This window comes from Lutjanus erythropterus, chromosome 24, assembly GCF_056507025.1.
Source record: "Lutjanus erythropterus isolate fLutEry1 chromosome 24, fLutEry1.hap2, whole genome shotgun sequence".
Classification (NCBI taxonomy): domain Eukaryota; kingdom Metazoa; phylum Chordata; class Actinopteri; order Lutjaniformes; family Lutjanidae; genus Lutjanus; species Lutjanus erythropterus.
In genome coordinates, this window is record NC_139340.1 from 9,983,975 (window position 1) to 10,008,337 (window position 24,363).

The 24,363-nt window shown below is 41.7% G+C and overlaps 1 protein-coding gene across 1 annotated transcript in view; it reads right to left on the bottom strand.

Moving 5' to 3' along the window:
* Positions 1-147: 147 nt before the first annotated feature.
* LOC146304723 (bone morphogenetic protein receptor type-2-like) overlaps positions 148-24,363 on the bottom strand; it is a 37,541-nt gene continuing 13,325 nt past the window's right edge. The window contains exons 3-13 of the mRNA XM_084713451.1: positions 23,149-23,328; positions 18,391-18,498; positions 18,108-18,199; positions 14,047-14,277; positions 9,854-9,968; positions 8,400-8,560; positions 6,838-6,985; positions 6,419-6,555; positions 4,734-4,906; positions 3,298-4,631; positions 148-2,113 (exon numbers count right to left, since the gene is read on the bottom strand). Coding sequence (XP_084569577.1) covers positions 1,857-2,113; positions 3,298-4,631; positions 4,734-4,906; positions 6,419-6,555; positions 6,838-6,985; positions 8,400-8,560; positions 9,854-9,968; positions 14,047-14,277; positions 18,108-18,199; positions 18,391-18,498; positions 23,149-23,328 — 2,936 coding nt within the window. The 3' untranslated portion in view covers positions 148-1,856. The remainder of the gene's footprint in view (positions 2,114-3,297; positions 4,632-4,733; positions 4,907-6,418; positions 6,556-6,837; positions 6,986-8,399; positions 8,561-9,853; positions 9,969-14,046; positions 14,278-18,107; positions 18,200-18,390; positions 18,499-23,148; positions 23,329-24,363) is intronic.

Sequence of the window (24,363 nt, forward strand, 5' to 3'; positions counted from 1 at the left end):
TGTCTTTTTTTTAAATTTTATAGGTCAGAATGACTTAGAGCTCGAGTTAAAACTCAAAACATCAGTGAAGACAGTTGCCTTTTCGAGTTTTCTCAACCTCTTTTTAACAGTGCACATGAGACATATCCTAACCAGACATAACCAACAATTATTTCATACATTTATTGAGAATTTTTTCTTTCATATTGACTTGAAAATGTTTACAGAAACTGTACCGAGCAGACGCATAGCAATGGAATCAAAGGCCATGTCCATTGAATGCAAAACATAATTCCATAAAAATGATGCAAATATCAATGCAATACACATACATATGTTTTTTTTCATACAAATTACAGATTACAAAAACATAAATGAGATCTTTTCATATGCCCTGAAGCAGCGCTGAAAATACAGAATGAGTACAATGACATTTCATCACGCCTGTACAGCGCTAGGCCTCGACAACTCTAATGCTTGCTGACGGAAAGAAACACAACACGTGCACGCTCACTCACACACTCACTCGCGCACACACACACACACACACACACTGAATCAGTCATTTGAACATCAAGGGATGAGACAACAAGAAGCAGAAATAATATCCAGCGTGCTTCAGAGGGGTTTGGTTTTTTTTTTTTTGTGTTTTTTTTTTCTCTTAGACTAGTTTCTGATTTCCGACAAGAGTTCAAAGAGCAGAATCTGGTCTTTCTAGTGTTTCTGGTCTTCAGTCACATACAGACAGCTAAACAGACAAGTCCACAGTGAGGTCAGGCGATAGTGGTACAGTGTTTTGCGTCGGCCACTGTAACAGATCCCTCCGTAAATTTGATTCCGGTGATTGTAGTGTTAAAAGACCCCAGAGTCTGAGCCATTCCTGGTGTAACTGTGCAAGCAGAGAGAGGAGTTCCACGAAAACCCACTTTGTCCAGTCAGCTGGGATTGATTGTTAGTGTTTGTGCCCCCCCTAAAAATAGTCCAGAGAAGAAGGAAAAGAGAGGAGGATTGTCGTCCATTTTCTCCTCTTTGAGTCAGGGGGGTGATAGTGTAACGGTGGATTGTTTACAAAACGATTGTGACTATTCTTAAGTGCAACAGAGATTAACATATCAAAATAATGACGGGATAAAACAACGACAAAAGAAATGGAAGCGATAAAAACATCGAAAGCATCTAAAAGCTACATCCTATTGCACAATTAAAATTATGATACAAAAGAATGGATACATAGTCAAAAAAGACAAAAAAAAAATTGGTATTGCATACAAATCAAGGAGATAAAAAAAAGTTAAAGTAGTTTGTTCCGTCTTTTAAGACCGTCAATTCTTTTTCCAGAGCCGACTCTCGAGCATCGCTTGATACAGCAGAGAGAAGAGAGAGCTCCAAGTGTTGATTGTTTTTCGTCGCCTTTTTTTTTTTTTTTTTAAGTTTAGAGACCACTTCTTGTCGCGGTCGCATCAGACAGGACTTCTAAACACTGATTTTAATCGGTTCAAAGTGCACATAGGAAAAAAAAAAAAAAAAAAAAAAAAAAAGAGGAGAAATCTGTTTAAAAACATTGCTACGCTTATGAGGATGAAACGTGAAACAAACCGACAGAAGGGGAGATTAATAAAACGCAGAAACAGAAGCGGATGAGAATGCTGCATAGCTGGATTCCATTTAAAGCAATGCCATCATCAGAAAGACACACAGGAGCGAGACAGACCTAATTACTGTACATGATCAGACTCGACTGTTTGTTCACAAGACACTCCATAGCTTCCTCTTGCTGATTCAGAGCAGAGAGCTCCACAGACACAAACCAAACGCTCTCTGGTTCTCTTTTTTTTTTCTTTTTTTCTTTTGCAGTCTCGTCGCAGGAGGGTCTGAGTTCACACGTGCGTGTCGCTGGGCTCGCTGGCCAAGCTCCCCCCCCGCAGGTAGATGGCCGAACTGGACTTGGGCCGGTTCTGACTGTGACCCTGGCCGCGGGAGGAGCCGTTGTTGTTGACCTCCGGCCCCCTGGTGTCTGTGGAGATGACCCATGTGGTGGGTCGCCACTTCTTCAGGGAGTAAGGGGTTTTGACGCGCTTCTTGATCTTTTCTCCTGTGCCACCCAACGCTCCGTCCGGCTGTACCAACCCCTCCCCTGGAGGACAGGAAGGGACACTGATCAGAATCATGTGGCTTTATTTTTTATAACTTATTATTTATTCACCTGTTTACTGTCCACAAGTTTTGTAAAGAATTTTAGAGTAGCATAAAGGGAGCTACAAGGAGCATCTTGTACCTGGTATGTCTTTTAAAAAAAAAAAAGGTCACTAACATTTCCATTACCGTGTTAACATCCATAAAGTTGGGGGACTTGCAAGAGACATTAAAGAAAGAATGCTCAAAATCGAAGCAGCAGAAGACCAGATATCCTGACTTTTAGTCCCTAGTCAGGCTCCAAAAACACTAATTTTCCCATAATGCCGCCAATATAATCTCAGTAGCTGCTCCCTGTCTGATAGCTGCCCATTTCTTTTCAACTTCATGCCCTCAGTTTGTGACTCAGACTTGCTGGGACAAGTTTGTCGTCTCCAAGTCCAAGCCGAGGTACGTCTGATGGCATCACTAATGACATAATCAGATTTATGTTCTCAGGCTGAGTCGTACTTCACATGATGAGTAAAACTGGTCTAGTGTCTGTTTAACAAAACAAACTAACTTATCCTTTTAAGTGGAGAGCTGGAGAAACTTCTATGATGAAACTCTGATGCTGAATTATATCATCAGTAACAGTTGGATAGAAAAACCATAATGAACTGTGTTGCCTTGTAATGAACACGTGCAGACTCAAACCAACGATGAATGTATCTACTATCGTAAGTTATTATGTGTGTAAAGCCTGATACATTTCATCCGTCTGTGCCTTAGAGCTCCACTGTCAACACATCAGTGAGTCATAATGTTGCACAAGGTGACATGAGCCTTCATTAACATTAACTTGCACACTCAGGTCTGAGTAATTAAGCAATAGCGATACGTATCAGCTAGAAATACTTCATCAATAGAAGGAAAATGTTTTATAAATAGATATACAGCGTTTCACTTAAAAGCATTCAATTCAAACCACATGAAATAAAGATAATGGATCGTGCTATTAGTGAGACACAGACAGACAATCATGTAAAAATTATTTTAAAGTTGTTCTGTTGCTCCTCTTTATTACAAAGGGGTCATTAAAAAATTACAGTGATTACGTGTTTTAGAAATTACTGACCCTGTTCTCTTTTTAAGATGTAATTCTGCACAAAAACTCGTGTGTGTTGGTGTTGTGTATAAACTCACCTAATGAGGCGAGGTCTTGTGTAGTGAAGGACAGGTCCAGGGAGTTGGGTCTCTCAGGCCGGCGAGCTCTGGGCTGCCTGAGCAGGGCCTCCCCTCTCATGGTGACCGGAGCCGCCCCCTGCTGGTCGGCGGCGTTAGACCCCGAGCTCTCTCCGGGGGGCCCCGTGGTTTCCCTGCTCCCTCCCTCACTGCTCCCTTCCTCCTCTCCTCCGTCGCTCTCTCCTCCGCTCTCGCCGTCCCCCTGGCCGTGGCCGGTGTTGCTGTTGTTGTTGTTGGTGTTGGGTCGGGCCGAGCGCAGAGTGGCGACGCTCGAGGACGTGTCTCTTGGGTCGGGCTGCTCTTGCTCACGGCTCAGAAGTGGCTCGTGTTCGTCGGGGCTGGCGGTGATGACGCCGAGGCTCAGACGGCTGTCGTCCGACCTCAGGGCTCCGGAGCCGTTCTGAGTTATGCTCGATGCTCCGAAGCCTGACGCTCCACCTGCAGCCATTGACGAGATCCCAGTGCTGGCGTGACCGTTAATGGCGCCATTTATGCTGCCGTTGACATGCGTGTCTCGTAGAACAGGTGTGTTGTTTGTGCCTGTGCCCCGATGAGCCTCCACGGCTGTGTTCGTGCCCGTTACCGCACCAATGTTCATCTTTGTCCCCTCCACCTGCCGCAGGTTGGACTTCCCCGAGCGTCCAAACTTGAACCTGAGCGAAGACGAGGACGACTCCTTCTTGGTGGGCTTGGTGCGCAGGGGCAGACTGGACGGCCTCTTGGGCAGGTTCTGCTGCTTAGGCAGGGGGAAGATGGTGGTGGGCATGGGGGCGGCGGGGTCCGATGTTCCAGAGGCCTCAGTGGCCATCTTGATGAGGGGGTAGAGGAGGCTGGAGCTGCCGGGGCTCAGAGGATCTGGAGAACAGAACTGTTTCTGTGAGTGCTCCATCAGGTTCTCGTCCGAGCTCTCCTTCAGGTTCTTGTCTACCTCTTTTGGATCCAGCTTTGTGGTCTCCAGGTCCTCCTGGGTGAGGTGGAGGCAGACGGGGACTGTGGCGACGCCTACAGGTCCCTCAGACTCGGAGATGATAGTGGTGGTGGTGGTGGAGGCGGAGGGGCTGCCCCTCAGGCCCATGCTGGTGCTGCTGCCCTCTGGGCTGGGCAGGCGGGCGTTGGCTTGCTGCTGGCGCTCCTGGTTGATGGAGTTCCTGTTTCTCTCTCCGGTGCCAGCCCCAGCTCGACCGCTCACAGAGCCGGTGGTGTCCGCCTGCGTGTTTTTGGCCACACCCTCATGCTCTTCAATGTAGGTGGAGGGATGGTCTGTGTATGGGCCAGACTTCGGTGTCATACGATTTCTGGAAGAAGACAGTGGAAAAAGTCACTTTTGAATAAACAAAAAATAAGAACAACATGTTAAAGAGAACAGATATATGAAGCAGTTCTGTCTTCATGTTTACCTCTCATTATGCAGGGTGGTGGACATGGGGTTCAGTGTGGGGCTGACTGACTTGGAGCGGTCCCATATGAGGAGCAGTTCTGCCAGTCGTTCCTCGGCACACTGCGCTGTGAGGCGGGCCTCAGCATCCTGGTCCCAACAGTCCTCCATCGTCTCTTTTAAAGAGCGGACCGCCTGCAGGACACACGGTTTTAATATTTCACAGCATAAACAAAATCAACACTGATCACGGTAGAAATTTCTCTGTGCAAGTAAACATTTCCCACAAGTATTAATACGGACATTTTTGCATTACATTTATTTATTTAAACAGATTATAGCTCATATTTTAGATATATGTTTTTCAGGCATGCTATCAACAGAGAGCTGACAGGAATCAAGGAAAAGCGATGCTGCAAAGGTCTCCAGTGGGACCAAAACCAGGATGTTGCTGTTGATGTTCAGAGTCTTAACCCCAAAACCACAGCAGTGCCTTTATTACAAGAGAAATTTAATATTAGGAGAATCTTTAAGAGATAGCTTCTATTTTTCAAGTCTATCTGAATATAGTACTCACTATGGTCATGATACAAGCCTATTTTTAAAAAACAATACTTTATACCTGTTTCGATGCGATGCCAAAAAGAAAAATACAATAATCCTTTACATTTCTTCTAAATTAACAACCTGCATACAGTACTGGAACAGAAAGTGAGTGAACACGGTCTGCTTTTGCTGAAAGCTAAATTTCAGGCAGGACAATAATGGCAGAACTGGAATGAGGTCTTGAGTGAGCACTTGTTTTAAATGTGGTATTGAAAAACTATTGAACTATCAATACTTTTGACAACTTTAGTACTCACATGCCCATCGGGATATTGAAAGAATTACTGGTTACATCTCTATTCTGGCTAAAAAGAGATCCCTTCTTCAGGCAATTTAAGTGATTGGGGACAAACCCACAGCTCCCATCCTGTTTAAAAATGTATTTTTATTTTGGCCTTGATTTAACCAGGTTTGTCCCACTGAGATCATGGATCTCTTTTTTACAAGACCTGGGCAAGAACAGCAGCAAAGTGCATTCCTAAATTCAGCCAAAGCTAGTGTGAGTCTGGTCAAATCAAGTGAACATCTTCCAGAAATTGTCATTTTTGTGCCAATATCCTTTTTATGTTGCCGTCTCTCCACTGCAGCTCAGCAAGCAGGCACAGAGTAAACTCAAAGAGGGAATTTCAAACTAAAAAGATCAGTCAGACTTCAGCTGAATGAACTGAACTTCAGCTGAAATAATTTTTGAACAAAGAACGTGTTAACGTATTTTCTGGTTTCTGACAGCAAACTGAAAATCTTCAGGTTGTGGACAGAGCAAAAAAAATGCGGATGTCACCTTAGACATTTTTCAACATTTTCTGGACCAAACAACTAATCAACTTAGCGAGAAAATGATGAGACAGATGACCTTCATTTCATGTTTCTATCCCTCTTTTCCTCCCACTGTTTCCTGTCATGATGTAATAAAGGCAAAATGCCAAAAAATAATCTTAAAAAGAAAAAAAGAAGGATAAAAACTAACCCAAGATGTTCCTCAGATCATTGGAAATAACTGAAGTCGTAGTGACATGTTTTACAATCTGCTGACGGTGCTCATCTGTGGTCACTGGCGTATTATAATTTGAATTCTGGCTCTGCTCTGACACACAAACGTACCAGACTGTTCTCTTTCCAGGCCTCGGGGAATTTGGGCCGTTGCTTCTCCCTGGATACCAGGACCTGCATGTCCTCAAACGTCGGGTGGTTCCCTGCCTCCGCCTGGAAGGCCATCTGGTACTCTGGCACAGACTCTCCTAGAGGTAGGACAGGAAGAGGAAGGATGTCTCTTAGTTATCTTTCATGCAGCAGAAATGTTCATTAAATTTATGAATGTGCTTTCTTGCTTCCCGCAACAATAAATGTGTATTTAATGGTTTTCAGCTGTATGTAGCATAGGAGGAGCTCATTCTTGTGTTGTTTGTCATAATGATGGCTTTAAAATTAAAACAATATTATAAAGAATTGTGTATTTGGAGAGATGCAGCTCATCTGAGCCATAAAACACAAGACAGACTGCTTCTGTCTGTTTGTCTCACCTGGGAAAAGGTCGGTACATCTCATGAAGGTCTCCCAGTAGATGAGGCCCAGGGCGTACATATCCACCTGCTTCAGCGCCGACTCACAGTCCCTCAGGTTCACCGCCCCCTCCAACACCTCTGGAGCCATATAGCGGATCGTCCCCACCTGGCAGACAGAGCGGCAGGAATAAAAAAGGAGACACGGGGGGGTTTGGGAGGGGTGGGCGATGAGAAAAAGGTGATGAAAAATGAAGCGAGACAGAAGGGAAGAGAAAAATAAGACAAGGTGAGGAATGATGTTCCAAAGTTAGACATCCACAGTAAGCTTTATTCCCTTACTTTATCTTTTTTGTCTGCATGATGAGGACATTAGATAAAAGCTTTCCATGTCTTCTTTCACTACAGGTTCACGCCAAGGATTCAGTTTATGACAAAAGTCTATTACTAGTTGCAGAACAGGAAATGTAAACAGGCAGATAAACAAAAAAAATAATTATAGGAATTTTGTAAGGCTTAAAGGTTGAGCCCATTGTTTGTTTTTATTAGATCTTTATAATCATTTTGTTGCAAACCTGTAGCGTTCCTCATGGATTCAAATGCAGAGACATTTTGCAGAGATACTTTTGAATATACCTTTTTTATGTATTTTGTATAGTCTGAAGTTATGCCAAACAACAGTATTAGGCTATATTGGCTCAACTGTTGAGTGTCTATGGGATCAAATAGATCATATAGGCACCCAGGAACTGAACAAAATTAAGCAAGTAAACAAAGGGGGAACCTTTTTCCAAGCTTTGTCTGAAAGCAGTCCCACAGTTTCTAACAAAATCACACTGACTGGGCTGTGCTGTTATTATCTTCATTTTTGGAAAATTGGTCCGTTAAATTAATCTCACTTGAATTCTGTCTTCACATTTGCATCCTGATTGGAAAGCTCACAGTGCAAGAAATAATGGACTCCAAGTCTGTTGATGAATAATAAATCAGGCAAATAAAACTGGCTGGTGCTGTGGAGGCTGGTCAAAAATATTAATTTCATTTTACTGTGTTCCAAATTAATTTCACACCTGTGTTTTGAGATCTGAAGTGTCCACATTCAGCCAGTACTGTGATTATCTCAAACATCTGTGCTTTGATTCAGTGAAAATGTGTTCTGCTCCACTCTGCCATCACAGCACTAATGTCTGGTGTCGCTAGAGAGCGCAACACATAAATAATCTGGTGGACTAGTGTGTAGCCAGAAGTTAGCTACAACTTCACCGCGGAGCTCCCTGCACTTCCCGGCCACAAACTGGAAGCTGAACAGGTTGTTTCAGATGCAGCTGTCTGTTACACAAATCTTGGTTGAAATAATTTCACTGAAAAAATCTCACAGCTGGAAGATCATAAAAATGTCATTTATACCATTTAGCATGTGATTTATTTTGATAGTTGCAACAAATGTGAAAGAGAGTCTACTTTCCTCAGATTTTCCAGTTCTAGTAAACAAATGCCAAAAAATATCTCCTGTTGCAATGAACTTGTGTATTCTTTCTAGGTCTGAGCTCTGATTTCAATCCTGCCTCCTCTTTAACACTCACCTCACTTATAGCAGCATTTTCCTCCTCTCCATGGCGCGCTGGCCTGTTTCCCGTCAGCTTCATTGACAGGCCGAAATCGATGATGACGCACGTGCCGTCAGCCTTGACCAGAACATTTCGGCTGTTCAGGTCTCTGTGGGAAACGGCGGGCTTGTACAAGTCTGGATGGAGGGGAAAAAGGAGAAGGAGGGGGAGGAGGGAAGGATGGAAGAGGATCAGAAGGAGACACAAGACAAAAGAATTGGGCTAATTTACTTTTCATTAAACATTTAAGCCTGTAACAGCACTCCTAACATTCCCGGGTCCCCAGATACAATGTACTCAAGTAGTTTTTTGTGGTATTTGCAAATGAATGATAACATCCAGAAAATCCCTTCATATAGCTTTCCATTCCCCTCATTACTCATTGTTCAGCAAAGCAAGCTACACTGTCAACAGACAGCTAAACCCTCTAATCTAATCTACAACAATGGGATTATGACCATATCAGACTAGCCTCTCTTTGTAATATGCTGCTGTCCAGCAGAGGGCGCAGTGAGGCAGAGGGCGGCTGGTGGTTGTGGCAGCCACCACAGTTATCTGCTGCTTTGCCACTGATGTGCAGGAGGAGTGGGGGAGGATGACGACTGTATCAAGGCCTGAGAGATTCTGCTGTTAGCGGCTACACCCGGAGCTGACACACAAACACCCGCCCTCTTCTTCTCTTCTGTCACTTCTCCGCTCTGCCGATCACTTTAGATTTGCAGGAGGGAGATGGACACCCCCGCTTGTGTTTGTCACATGCTTGCACAAGAAGAATGACTCCTATTCCTTTAGCCGTCTTTACTTTACACACTGCTGCCTGCGAGTCCACTTTCTTCTTCACTTCTAAGCCTGTTTGATGTGTATCTGCACTGATGAAGGGAAAAGAGGAGGCTGAGGCTCGCTCCAGTTGTCACTTCTGCCTCCTAAGACTGATTTTATTGAGCCACAGGGATAGTCACATGTCATCTGAATCCCTATCTCGCCTCCGCCCTCCTTTCTCTCCCCCTACTTTGTCCCTCTCTCTGTTTTTTTTTTCACCTTCTCTGAGGCTAGCTTGAGGCCGGTCTATAAATACCCTCGGCTGGGCGTGCACGCAGTGTTTGTCAAAATGCAGGGATGCAAAGCGCTCCAAGCCAAACAGACCCACGTGGAGCAGCAGTGTGCAGGACGTAAGAAGGCTCAAGCGCTGGATAGAGGGGCAAACACACACACTCCCTCTTTAAGGCCTTTTTAAATAATCTGAGCTAACTGAGCTTCACACACAATAAGCTTTCCCATTTTCCACCACAATTCTTTGTATGTGTTTGTGTTGCAGTAACAGATGGAAGAAGCAGCCTTGGAACTTGAGCCTCGGCGAACTGTGAGCAGTTATGTAATTAACTGTGTGTATATGTGTGTGTGTGCGTGTGTTTGCGTGCCCTCTATCTCACCTCCTTTGAAGAGCTCGGTGTGCAGGTACGCCAGGCCGCGGGTGACGGAGTGCGCGAGCCGGCAGCTGCTGACCCAATCATTGGTCTGAACGCTCAGGTAGCGACTCAGAGAGCCCTGAAAAGGAAAAAGAAGGTGCAGGCGGTGAGGGACAAAGAAAGGATGAAAACAGATGGGGGTGGAATTTTAAAAAAAAGGATGAGACAGGGAAACATAGGGGACAGGTGTAGATAAAAATCAATCGCCAGCATCACTTTCGAGATGTAACAAGATAAGAAGAGTCACAGGGAGGAGGAGGGAATTAAAAAAACGCTGACTTGGTGTTTGTCACTTAAAATAAGCTACAGATATGTGCTGTCAACCATATGCACAGGGCCGAACAGGCCTGGAGCACTTGTCTGAAAGGTGGATGAGTTTATAAAATGTATGAATGAAATGAGCTCAGCAGGCTCAAATAAAGGGCACACTCAGTCAGCAGGTAACATCAGGTCTTATCAAGTCAAATTTAGAGAAGACAACTGACGATGATTAATCTAGCTAACGAAACAGTGCAGTAGCCTAAGAATGCTTAGTTTATAAAGAAACTGTGGGGCATTCTCAAAGCTGGTCAGGTCTCACAGAGTTTGGTAATTACTCAGATTTTACAATTCCCCTCAGACCGGCTCAGAGCACGTCGAGCCCGGCTCACCTGCTTCCCGAGCCCCCAATGCCTCCGAGGCACATCCAGCCCAGGTGATTGATGAGCCAGCCTGTCAGCCTTAGCTAAAGTCATTCCAGGTGCAACCAGAGATTGATAAGGCAAGAAACCTATGTTTCTCTATTTTTGAACCAAAGCCTCGACGGTGCAGTCGGTGAATAGCCATTGGCTGGCGGGCATTTGTTAAATAATCTACTGTGTATTAGTTAACACAGCTGCCTCAAGCTCAAGTGTGTGCAGTTCGTGTTAGAGATGCTAATTATGATGATGATTATATTACTTTTGTTGTTGCTATTATTATTATTATTATTATTAATAATAATAATGATAATAGCAGATATGTGAGGCTGAAACTGAATGTCAGCAGGAAAAGCTTAAGCAGTTTGTGTAATGGCATCCTTCCACCATTGGGCACTGGAAAATTCTGGCTTGTGACATTCACATGTGCAGCAGTCCAGTTTGAGAGACAGCCCTTATTTACATAATTTGCCATTATGCACTGCTGAGGGTTTAAGTTTTCTATTTACGCTCCAAAATGCAAATTTTACTGTTTGTCATGCATTTGTAATGTGTTTGTTCAGATCATGATGGTTTATGTAGATGCTGGTTTATCATTCGACCACGAGTGACATGGCTTGTACATTTCTTCACTCTAGCTGTATCAGTCCACAGTAGTATGGAACGCTTTCCCTGACTGTTACATGCAAATATCGAGCAGAAGGGAAAAGCACTTTCCACTCTCAATTTGCACAGCTTAATGTACTGTTTACAAATAGAAAACACTTGGCAAGTCAACTCAGAATGTGAATTGGTGTCGCCTGATGAATGCCTTACATTAATATCAGGGCCCGGATACAGATATTGGATCGGTTCCATCTCGTTCTGGTCAGTCTCATTCTGGCGTTTCATTATATGAAGGATGCTGTTTAGAACTAACTTCACCTCTTATACTGTGATACATTATGCACATGTCAGTTTTTTGACTTGCTGGAACATAAAAATTCTCTTTGAGATGAAAGCAAACTTTTGAGAGAATTTTACTGCCTGTTGTGTGTATGTGTGCGCGGCACTCAAAACAGGCTCAGTGCAGACATGATTTATAGAATTTAATAGGACAGAACTGAGAGCTTTGCCTCTTCCAGGCTTAATTCAGACTTTACTAGAGTAATCCACTAATTTACCACTGCACTCTTATAACACAGACCATTTTCACAGCAGCCTTTTTGACATGTAGTAGTAGTGTAAAACACAGGTGTTACCAATGATACTAATTAAGGTTCTGTTCCCTTCAGGTCAAACAGAGTCAGGCTGCTGCTTCTGTGCTTGTTGGCTCACTGAAAAGGCTCTGCTACACTAAAGTTAGTTATCCAACATGATTTTGGATCAGAATTTTTGGTACTGGCCCCAAAATCATGCTGACTCAAGTGACATCACTTGTGGGGAGTTACTATACTTCACACAGCTTGTGTGGAAACTTTAAGGCTTTCTAAACCTTTTTTCAACATATGTAGTAGTGCTCCCCAACACCTGGAAATGCATTTTGATGTGTAAAATCAGAGTTCCCCTTTAAGTTATCCTAGTGCCTCCCAATTATGTGCAATGGCATATTTCTATGTTACTATGTTCATCACCTGCACTGGAACCAAGCTCATTTTAACTCTGAACATTAATATTTGAATAAAATCTCAAAAAGGTCAAGACTGACAATTTGCAAAAACATTATCCTCACATTTATAACATGGAAGGTCAAAAAGGCTATCATTGTTAATTTGATAATAAACTCCACAATGTTTTATCGTCAGCTAATTAACACAGTTTTCTTCAGCTATGAGGTTTTTGCACGTGGACAGATTTAAGTACTTGGCAATGAAGCCTTATGCAGAATCAACAACTCGATGAAAATGTTTACCAGAAATTATATTGGATATTATTAATTTCCTTCCTCAATTATCTCCATCAGCCTTGATCATCCATTATTGGCTTGGCCCTGACGCACACACACACACACACAAACCCCGACGCACACACACATCCACTTCATCTTTTCTCTCAAAATCAATCACAAGGCAATTCGCGCATCCGCTACTAAAGAAAATTGCATTAGATCTGTTCGTTTTAAATAAATCATATTAACATTTACTTGAATGCATTATGTGTCCCAGTCTCCTGTCCTGGCTTGCACCGTGTTTCCATGACAACATGTATTAGAGTAATGGTTATGATGCACAATAGGCTCCTTTCATAGGTTGGCTGGGGGTCAGCTGACTTGTAATTACGAGGCTGAAGGCTTGGATAACAAACATATTCAGTATAAAGGTACATCCATATCAATACTGCTGCTCCTTGTGATAGCCTTCAGAAGTCACTTTTCTTTTGCTTCAGCTGCATGATCATTTGTCTATGAGAAAGGCTGAGATGGGTAAAAAACTTGCAATGACTCTACCCTGTCTGTCCCTCAACAATCTACTAATGTCATTTTTGATAATATTTATGGTTTAGCTATTATCTTATCTATAATTACCTCTCTATATAGTCGTCTTTGTTGTTAATGGATTGAGATGGCTTTCACACATACAAATGAGCACAGGAAACATTGCAGCATTACTGTTTATAATCTGATCTCATTGATATCTGCCTCACTGTTTACTGTTCAGGCTAATACAGCCGTATCAGAGCTAGATTAAGTTACTCCTAATACTAACTCAACAGTTTCTGCTGCTGTTGTGTCATATTAAAAGCACTTAGCTGGCTTGAATTGTGAAGCAATCACAGGAAACGCTATTTATTTTTCAGTGGAGACGGTGCTGACTGTGGTGGTTTTGGTCCTTTTTTTTAAACAAAAGATCAGTTTTAAATATTGCAGAAGGATGTTTTTCAGCATGTTTTTCTTTGAGGAGCAAAAGCAAAAAAAAAAAAGACAGGGGCGGCTGCTTCTTTTGTAATTGATTGTGTTAAATGGGCATATGATATCGAACTGAAATCATACTGTGGCAGACTTTGTCATATCAGCAAGTAGCATATCATTGTCCAAAAGAATCAATATTATATCATATAATGATGAGACGACTAAGAAACTCCTTTTACTGTGTCCTGCTGTTGAGTTATGACATAACGTGTTGTGCAGATTGTGGTTGCCAAGGAATGACAGGAAAAGGCCAATTATTGACTGAATTATTGAATAAAAAAACATGAGATTGTTTGGCTGCACTGTTAACAGATACAGTAGTTGCTCATGTGCTGTATTTCTAAAATGTAGCTGCTCGTTTTAACTACGTCCAGAATTCTAGGACCTGTAGTATTGAACCATATTTGTTACCATGGGAACCACAGGTGCTGCCAAATCAACCAGGACTGAGATCTTACGGATTCCAACTTTAAACAGCAGTATTTTAAAAACAAATGGGCTGATTTGATCCAATGCATCTGATGAATTTTGACAAACATGACTTTGTATGTTGAAGACTACACACAAAACCTCCTGCTCCCTCCACTACTCACATGTGGGTAGTAGTCCATGACCAGCAGGTACTCGGTGCGCCCCTCTGGACCTGTCCGCTCGTCGGCAGCCACAAACCGGGCAATGTTGTCATGCTCCAGCAGTGGTAGCCGATAGATGGAGCATTCATTGAGAAAGTTCTGGCGGTTGGCTGCAGTAAACACCTTCACAGCCACGGGCCGCTCATCCAGAGAGCCGCAATAGACAGCTCCGTATCTGCCACGCCCAATCAGCTGAAAGACAGAACAGGAAAAATCTATTTATACTTTTTTTTTTGTATCTCTAGACCTTTAGCTCTCACTTGTCTAAAAAGAAACATGAAAACAGTGTAAATAAAATAATAATTTTGTTTGTGCTGCTTTGAAATGTCACAGAAACACTGACAAGCCAAGATACAGAAAGATTCATTGACACATAAAAAAGAGGCAAAAAACGAAACACATGAAGAGTAACATAAGTATAGACAGCCAGGCAGGCAGAAGGCAGATAGAAAATAAACTAAATTACAGGCGAACAGCAGGGTTAAACAGTTAAAATCGTCCAAAGTCAGTTCCAAATCATTCAATTAGTTCCCTGAATTAGCCAGAGCACAGCATGCCATTAAGGCCCAAACACGCTGCTTTAAAAGCCATCTGCATGAGAGTAAGAACTGAATTGAGAAGTGCATTATTTCTGTGTGGTTTCCACGTCCATGTCTGCTAAAAACGTTTATCTCTGCCTATGAAATGTACTGTGAAAGCATTGGACTCTGTTTTGTCTGTGAGAAAGGCTCCCTGGCTCACCCTTCCTCCCCCCCTCACTGCAATGAGGCTGATGTGAAAGAACGTGTGCCTGCATTTGATAAGGCACAAGGACAGCGTTCTGAATTCAACTCCTGTCTGAAAAGGTACCACTCTCTCACTCTCTGGTCTGAAATGCACTAAATAGATGTCAAAAGAAGGAGGGGGGGGGAAACAGCAGCGCATCTCTGTGGTTGGATCGTTCAGTTCAGTATTGACTGGCTGGCTTGTCAAGAAGCATAGCAGAGGCATCGTTTTCTGAGACAGCTAACATTTCACATGGAAGACCTCACACCACTCTGTCCGCAAATTTCATCAATTTATTAGAAATCATGTTTAGTTAATATTACTGCAGACTAGCTGATAGCATTCATCTGATAAAATTGCTGGTCAGATGACACAGTAAAACGGAAATTCATTTTTTTCCCCTTACAATCAAGTCCATTCTGACTGAGGGTCATGCTAACTTTTCACTCACTACATCTGTGGTAGAGATTCAGGAAATGAAACTCTGATAACACAATACCAGGGAAAGCAGCACGAGTCTGTGAAAGCTTCCCATGTTACATAAATCATTTCAAAAAACTCTGAGTCTGACCCAAAGTAAACATGGGAATTAGCCCTGGATTAGCTATTGTAGATAACTGCAAAGGAATCTACTTTTGGGGCAGCTTATCCATTTGCACTTTACTGCTTTGTTTACTTGTGCGAGGCTGGGGCCCGCTGTTGATTTAAGACGCCACTAGACTGTACAACTACAACAACATTCAAGTAATTGTATTGCACGGCACACTGTGTGAGATGGGTCTAATAAAATCTTGGTCGCAATCTGTGTCAGACTGCAGCACGGGCCTATTTAATTGATGGTTTGTGGGCCGGATTCGACCCTTTAACAACCTCAATCCAGCCCTTTGACAATTTAAAAATATGACAAAATAGAAAATGCAACACTGTTTATTAAAACAACAAGCATGCATGTTTGATCACATCACCTTTCTATTAGTAGTTTAATGAGCCCATTCACTGGCTATGTCTGTTCTTAAGCACAGAGACACTTATTATTTAAAATAGTTTTAACTCAGGCTGTTTAAATAGAGTGACTTTAGATGTGTCAAACTCAGTGATAAAAGATGTTCAATACAACATTGTGTTTACTAAAGCAACAAGGTACTTTTAATCTAGAGCAACAAAGGTGCATTGTTTATTACTCTATTTTTTGTACATAAAATGGCATGGGAAATGTAACCGCTCAGCCCCTTGGCACTTCATTTTTTAAAATCTGGCCTTTCAACATAAGTAATTGAATAGACCAGCTGTATAAATAGAAAATATAATATTGTATGAGAGCAGAGGCATCATTCATCTACACTGCTCTAATGTTCTGAAACAGAAAGGATTTCTTCTCTGCCAGAGCCGAGCCCTTCTTATTTGTACTGCCTCCTTGGTTATGATTAATATGTGTATGCAGGCATGTTTTTTCCCCATTTAGTTTATTAAAAAATGTCTCAGAGAAGGATTTTATTAATGATATACTTGGATGTGCATGAAGGAGAGTGATCCAAGCTGGTTCTGAGGTTCTGATTAACGTTGCCATGCTAGAAACTAGGGCTGGGTGATTGGCAGAGTCCATCGCCGGTGGGTTGTTTGAGCAATCTTTTTGGGCAATTTTAGTCATTTAATTTTCTAATTTAATGGTCTGGCTCCAAAGAACGAGTGAGAGCCACTGCTTCAGGACGGCGTCTATCAGCGGCACCATTTGGAGGAAAACAGCCTGTAGAGCTAAAACTTTTTTTTTTTAACATCTAGCAATTTAAATTAAGGACTGATTTCGACCAAACTAGAACTGAGTTTTGGAACAATGAAAGAGTAACCAAGATGAAAAAGAAAGACTTGGCTGTATTTCTCAGTTTAATCAGAAACTGGATGTGACTAAATTTCTCTATACAATACAATATTATTGATGAATAGATGTGTATTAGTTAGCTAACCAAACGACTAGTTTCATTAGCCAGCCAGTTGCCCTGTAAGTAAATTGCAATCTCCAATAAGTAATTGTTTGTTTGCTTTAAGTCAGATGCAGAGACCAGCTTTTCAAGTCATTTATAAGAAATATAAATTTAGTGTTTTAAGGGACCCTTGCTGCTTTACCTAATAGATGCCATTTCGCTGGAACAGAAGTTCCCTTTTTCATGCATTTCTCCAGAGGTGGTGAGATCAAAGTCATTGAAACTCAAAAGTCAAGGAATTTTCCTTTCAGCTTTCCTCTGACAAATCAGCTTGTGAAGTGCACAGAAACGAACCAAAAGAACCAAAAAAAACTGAGAGGTAGTTAAGTTTCTAGAAAAGTTAAATTATACTTTAAAAGTTACAGCTGTCATCATGCCATCTCCTGTGGCTGGATTTATTTAAATTAGTAGCTGCATGGTGTGTCTTGCTTGCCTTTAATCCCTTCATCCTGCTTATATTGTCATCGTGGCTGCATAGCATCCAGACTCCATTGACTTCCTATCACAATATGAGACTTCCCATTTCCATATCAGGTTTTCGGTATCCTGTGTCAGTGTAAGCAAAATCCTATTTTTGTGCGCCCTGACCTGTCACTTGATGCGTCCTGCCGTGATCAGATGATAAAGGTCACATTGAAACAACAAATGTAACCGTAAACCTTGATGTATTTTGGTGTTATTTTTGCCTCTATGCCTTTGGTTTCTCCTTTCCCTTTCTAACTCTTGTTTCCCACACACACACACATACGCTCCTTGTGTGTGTTGAGACGCTGAAGCCAGTGAGAATACTACATGTCTGAACCAATCATACAAGCTTTCATCCGCTAAAGACAGGCGAGCAGAAATCCACAGGATTTGGGGTATAAAAGATGTAGTGAGCCATGCTGTTGAGGGGGATTTACTTTTTTTGACACGACCATTCATACATCACCACCACTATCATTAAGAGCGAAAACTATATGCCAGTGTGGAAGCATAGCAGTAATATTACTAAATCATGATTAGTCAAATTGCTGTGAAACAATTTACAATCACCGCTCTACTGGCCCCCTATTGGCTCATTTGGTTAGTGAGTGTAGTGTTGCACAGTGTTGTGCTGGCACTCGCACTGTTACGCTAAATACTTTGGCTCTTTCACGGGCCAGAAAACAAATTGATTGGATTGATGAGCAGATGACTGTTTTACAAAACAAAAAATATTACACGTTGGAATCAGACGAGACACATAAGAACGTGATGGACAGATGGACAGAGAGACAAGTGTGGGCACTGACTGACCTCCAGCAGTTTGAGATTGTCTAAGTCCAGAGAGCTCTCAGAGCCTGCAGCCTCCATCATATTCAGGTTGTGAAGCCCTTGTTTCCCGTCTCCTGTTAACAGGCAGAAACACACACAGATGCAGAGCTCAGGAAAGTACAAAACATGCAGATGCATTTACACAAAAGATCAGCTCTGATTCCATTTATTAAATTGACTGAAATTCTGCCAAAAAACATTTAAACGGCCTTGAATAATCAATGTTCTCTGCTCTTCCTCACAGCATGGCGCCATGGTAACTCACCGTGCATCATGCGGTAACCAAAGAAGGCTGCGACGGAAAGCACGGCCAGCACGGAGACTGTTGCCAGGGTGATAATTACCGTCTCTTCGTAGCCCAGTGTGCGAGAGTCTATAAGGGGGGGACACATCAAAAACAAAAGTACAAATCAAACTGTGACCTTTATGTGGGAAGAGCAAATGGCTGAAACCATGTACCAGCCTTTGATTTGTGAGCAGGAAGTCAGAGGGAGATCATGTACCACAGCTGATATCCACACACTGAGTCACCAGTTTATTTGGTACACCTGTACAATCTGATGCAACCCAGAACCATCCATCTGCAATACTCTGTCCATATTATTCACATAGTTAATGAGCTTCTGGAGAAAGGCAAAGTTATCTGTTGATTACTTTCTTGGTTAATCTGTTAGTTGTTTGGTCTGTAAAATGTCAGAAAACGGTGAAAGATGTTGATCACCAAGGGCCAAATTGACATCCTGAAATGTCTTGTTTTGTTTACAACCCAAATATATTCAGTTTATTGTCACAGAGGACTAAAGAAGCCAGAAAATATTCAATTTTTACTGAAAAGAAGGTGACGATTTGACATTGTTTGGGATCTGTACCAGACAAACATGTTTTCATGTTGTTATCTGGAGAACAAGATATTTGTCCAGGACATCTATGCAGCACTACAGAATTATGTTATAATACTGTTTTGTCACATATTTTTCCTTTTTTCAAAAACTACTAGAAACAACCCAAATGATTATGCAAGTATAAATGATACGATAGATCCATTAAGCAATTAGTCAGCTGACATAAAATCAACTGCCCACTGTTTTGATCACCCTTATGTCATTGTCATAAATATGACAATGACATATGCTGCTTTTTCTTCAAATTATTTTAATAATGTTGAGGTTTAGACTGTTGGCTCACTTTGGGCTCTGGGTAACTGTGATGACATTACTCACTATTTTCAGAATTTTTACAAATCAAACAATCAATCGATTATTGAAAATACTGATTATTGAATAGTTACAAGTGAGTTCCATCTCTACCAACTACAACAGTAAGATCCTGCTTTTATATTAATGCATGAGTCATAATAATCTAATGATGTTCACGGTTTAATTTTTACTACTTGGGCAAGTACACACTATACAAAACTACATGAGGGAATAGTTTTATTTTAAGTGAGCTACAGGAGCACACAGATTTTAACAAGTTCTGCCTTTGTGTGTTTTCCAAATCAACAAACAGCAGGTTGTTCAGTTTATAAATTGTTTCATCAAAAACACACCGCCTTCTGTCTGCAGTGACTATTTCAGCATATTTAGCACTGTACACAACTACCAAACGAGGAGCAGTTGTCAGTCTTAGCCTGCATTGTCCTGCCACAAGGGAAACAAGTTAAGATTTAAATTGTGAAAAAATGTTTGCCTTATCAGTAAGGAAATGCACTTGATCATTCCACAGAACACCTTTAATTCTCGTGGTGAGCCGCACCATAAGCCTCTTGGCTTTTTGGCTCTGCCTGCACGTGCGTTGTTATTGTGTGACTCTTTCCTTGTGTTTTAACCTGGTAGACTCTTTTAGACCTTTTATTCCTCTATTTTGTTTTATGCAAAGCAACAGGACATGACAGAATCAGTGTTTCTATCACCTAATTACTGCTGCTATTGGGGAAAAAGCTCCAGCAGGGCACATGTTTGCATGTGACTGCAAGATTGGGCATACAGTATATTATGTTTGTACTGTTTTTCCTTCCCAAACAGCAGGTCAATAACATTACACACAAACATTTAAATGTCTTGGGTACGTGTGTTTGTGGGCCATCAGGCATGCCATGAAGCGCATGAAGGAAAAGGGGAAAAAGAAACATCAATTAAGCCAAACAACCATGAAGCATGGTCAACAGACTGGAAAGCAGTGCAGGAAGAGAGAAACAGAGGATGTGTGGGAAGTGAATGGAGAGACTGAGAGAAAGAAAATACGTAAAAATCACTGGAGAGCTGGTCAGATGGCAGGTAGGAACAGTTAGCTGAGGTGGCTGCAGTTTTAGCTGTCAGGTATTTGTGATTAATGAAACTGCATCTGCTGTAAGTGCTACTCTGGAGACAAAACACACACACACCTTACATATAACTGCTGTTATATATACCATCAGCACTCTACTCTCTGCAGAAATAGTACATAGTCCACAGCAAATGCTAGTATACACACAGAAACGCACTCTCCTGCATCCGTTACATCAGTCAACACACTGGTGCTGCCGCGAGACACCAGCTTTATCAATAATTGATGGCTTCAAGAGCCTAAGGGCAGCTTTTGACTGACAGGGTAGCATGAGCATGCATGCACACACGCTCTGGCACACACAAACACATGAGGGGGTTGACACCGCTCCCCCTCAAATGCCAAGGTCAGTGAGTTCATAATCAACAAGAGAGTTGAGCAGGAAGCAATCTGACAAACATGGACGCACACATGCTGACACACCCAAACACACACCAAAAAGCTGTTTAAAATCTGTGACATTGATAGTGACTGTTGTTATATAACCGCATTTATAGATATTCAAAATATCATTCAGTCCCAGTGGTGCAAAGTAACCAAGAACATTTACCTTTTATGTATGCAACATTATGTTTGCACTTTTCTATTTATCTGTGCATTACAGTTACAGTTTACATTTGAAATTGAGATTTTATATACTAAATATGAAATATCTCAAATTCATATCATTGTTGATTAGTCTGATTAATGTTCTTAATTAGTTCAGTAATTGTTTAGTCTATCAGATGTCTAACATTCAGGAAAAATTACAATTACAATTCAGTTTCAGTGCACAATAAAATGAGAAAAGCAGCTAATCCTCATACTGGAAAAGCTGGAGTTAGCATGTGTTGCAATTCTGTTTGAACTCAATCAGTAATCATTTGATAAACAGCTGCCAATTAATTTTCTGTTGATCAGAGAGCTAATTATTTCAGCTTTTATATATATTTTATACTGCCTGTGCCCTGTGGATTTTCAGAGCTCGAGGAGCACTGTTTTTGTTACTATATATGTTTTAAACTGACTTAGCAATTTTTTTATTATGAGGAAGGAAATGCATGTTTGAATTAAATAGCATTTTTCCAAATAGAATGCTAATTTCTATGCTAAAAGTCATTCGGCTGCTGCTGGTTCTCTGTTTTATAGTTTATACATGACCTGCCAAAAAGAGGTAACAGAGGCAATCAAATTCAGCTCTTGCTGATTTTGCCAAAGATTAAATGTACAGACATTTTGCACAGCATTCACTAAATAATACTTAAGGCCCTCCCAAACCTGGCAGAGTATATGTAACTGAGTATTGCTACTTTTACTGACGTATAAGATCAGAGTACGTCTTTCACCACCTAGGCCTGAATGTCGTCATCGTGGCTCTTGGCGTTAGATCACTCAGACAGCATACTGACTCAAACCATTTCCAACTGCTAATAATACTGGCGCTCTCCTGCCCAGACATGTTAGCAATTAACAATCGAGCAAACACAGAAACGGGGTTTTAAATTCTGACACAACCCCCAACTTAAACTTCACTGATTAATCAAACGTTCTAACACCAAATGGTTATTTTTCCGCGGACTTTCTCCAGTCTTTGTCTCGTCATCCGTCTGCTCAGTGGAACAGTCACCGGCACGCCCGCAGACAGACAGATACAGCAGACGCCTTGTAATCCGTGGAATGCGGAGAGACGACATGGATGGTAGAGTGTGTGTTTGTGTTTATGTGTGGGCAGGAGAGATGATGATGAGCCACCGCCGCCATACTCCCTCCCCCTCCTCCTGCCACACACATTGCTTTCATTCACAGCTAAACCTTGAGAGGAAGGAACAATTAACAATACATCTGTTTGCTTTGTTTGACACCGTACTAAGAACACACCAGTAACTTACTAAACAAAGCAGCAGACTGGCATTGATACAAATAGAATCCAATATCAACCACTTTCATGGCCCTTTAGTGCACATAATCTACACCAGCTCTCAGTGAGGACACTGAAAATGCTACAAAGCTTATCTGTCGCAAACCAATTCATCTCCGCGATTCACAGTTGTCAAGGTTCATAATGGATAACAATCAGGAAGCTCAGTTCTATGCCATGTGGCTGAATGATGAGGCAGAGGAAGAGGAGGTGGAGGAGGAAAGAGAAAGGAGCTACAAGTAGGTGTAGGTAGAACAGCTCTGATGATATCAAACATCCTTTCATTCTTTTCTGCTAATAGCTTTGTGTTTCAGGAATGTGTGGGCCTGAATTTTGTTTTCTCCCATTCTTTTTCTTTGTTAGTCATTTTTCTTTCATTCATTCCTCTCACTTCATCGTGTAGGAGATGATTGTAACCAAAGCAGAAGAGTTAGAATCACAGCTACTTTCTCAATACAACACAATGTCTCCTTGTCCTTTGACTGGAGCGGATCAGATGTCAAAGGTGATCAGTGGCAAAGTGATTTCCCTCACTGCCTCTGTTTTCAGAAAATGATCAGCACAAAATTCAATACTAAAGCAATCAAAGTATTAGTGTAGGCTGAGATCTGGCTTTGAATCCATCTGGCTGACTTGCTTTTGTCGGTTAGATGACCACCAGTCATATAAAAAGAGGAAGCATCATGACTAAAAAGGAATCCTTTGGCAGAAATTAAATGAAACGCACTACAAACCAGGCGTGTATTGGATAACATCTATTGTATGACTACATGTGCAGGGGTTGATAAAGTGCTTCCTTACAGATAGGTTGTGCAGTCGTGGGGCTTGGTGGCGGGAAGTCCTCTGTGAAGTTGACATTGCACATGTCACTGCCGCAGCAGCAGAAGTGGTACGTCCCATTCTGGATCTGTGGAGGGAGGTTGGTCACCACGCAGCGGTCATCGCGGCAACCCTGGTGGTCACCCAGGTGAGTCCAGCAACCTGACAGAGAAGAGTGACAGAAGAGGATGCGGGCAGTGAAGAAAACGTTTGTTTATGCCAATGACTCCTTTAAAAAAAATCAAACATCCAATCACTACAACTTGACATGACTGGTAGCTTGACCAATATTATTACCTCCATATTGACCTACAACAGCTACATCAGATGTGTCTGATATGCACTGATATGAAAATAAAGTTATATTAAATATAGTTAATATCCTTCATTAGCCAGACTCTAATGATGAGTAGCTTATAGCTGTTAAGCATTAGCTATGTTATAAAGGACATTACTAAGCCATTTTGCTGACTTTATAACTTTTTCTACTTGCTACTGTTACATTTTGTTCATTCGCTGTTCATTTACCATTATCCTGTAACTGACTGCCATAAAAAAAATTGAATCTCCCCCAGAGGGCACTAATAAAGGGTGTTCTTCTTCTTAAAGAAGGCCTGTGATTATACTGGCCTTTTATTTTTACACTGAAACAACCAACACCAGCATAATGCTGCCCCAGTTTGACAGTGTGATTTTAGATAGCATGCCAGTGTTCTGGAAGCAAAAGAGGCATTAAGTGCAACACAACAGCGTCTGCATCCTCTCCTGTCTGCTCCCCTATTTTATACAGATGCCGATTCAGCTCAATTCAAACATTTATTTCTTTAGCACTAACTGCTCTGTCATTTTTACGCTAGTGGGTCCTGATTTGTAATGTTCAGCAGATCACTGGCTTCATGCCCTGACAACTGTTATTCACATTTTCAAATTCTTCTTTAAAAAGATATAACAGCTGGTAAACTAAGCTATGTTGTCTTTTTTCTCCTCTGATACATCAGACACCACAAGTAAGCTCTTTTTGATAATTTTTGTATTGAAGTTATGACACCCCTACTATCTACACTGCAGTCTGAACAAAAATGCCCTCCCATTCTGTGTTTGTATGTTTTACACAGAATGGCAAGTCAGAATAGCGGTGCAGCATTCCCACCTTAAACAGGCTGTATGAAAGCGGCTATTGTCTCACTTCAAAGGTGG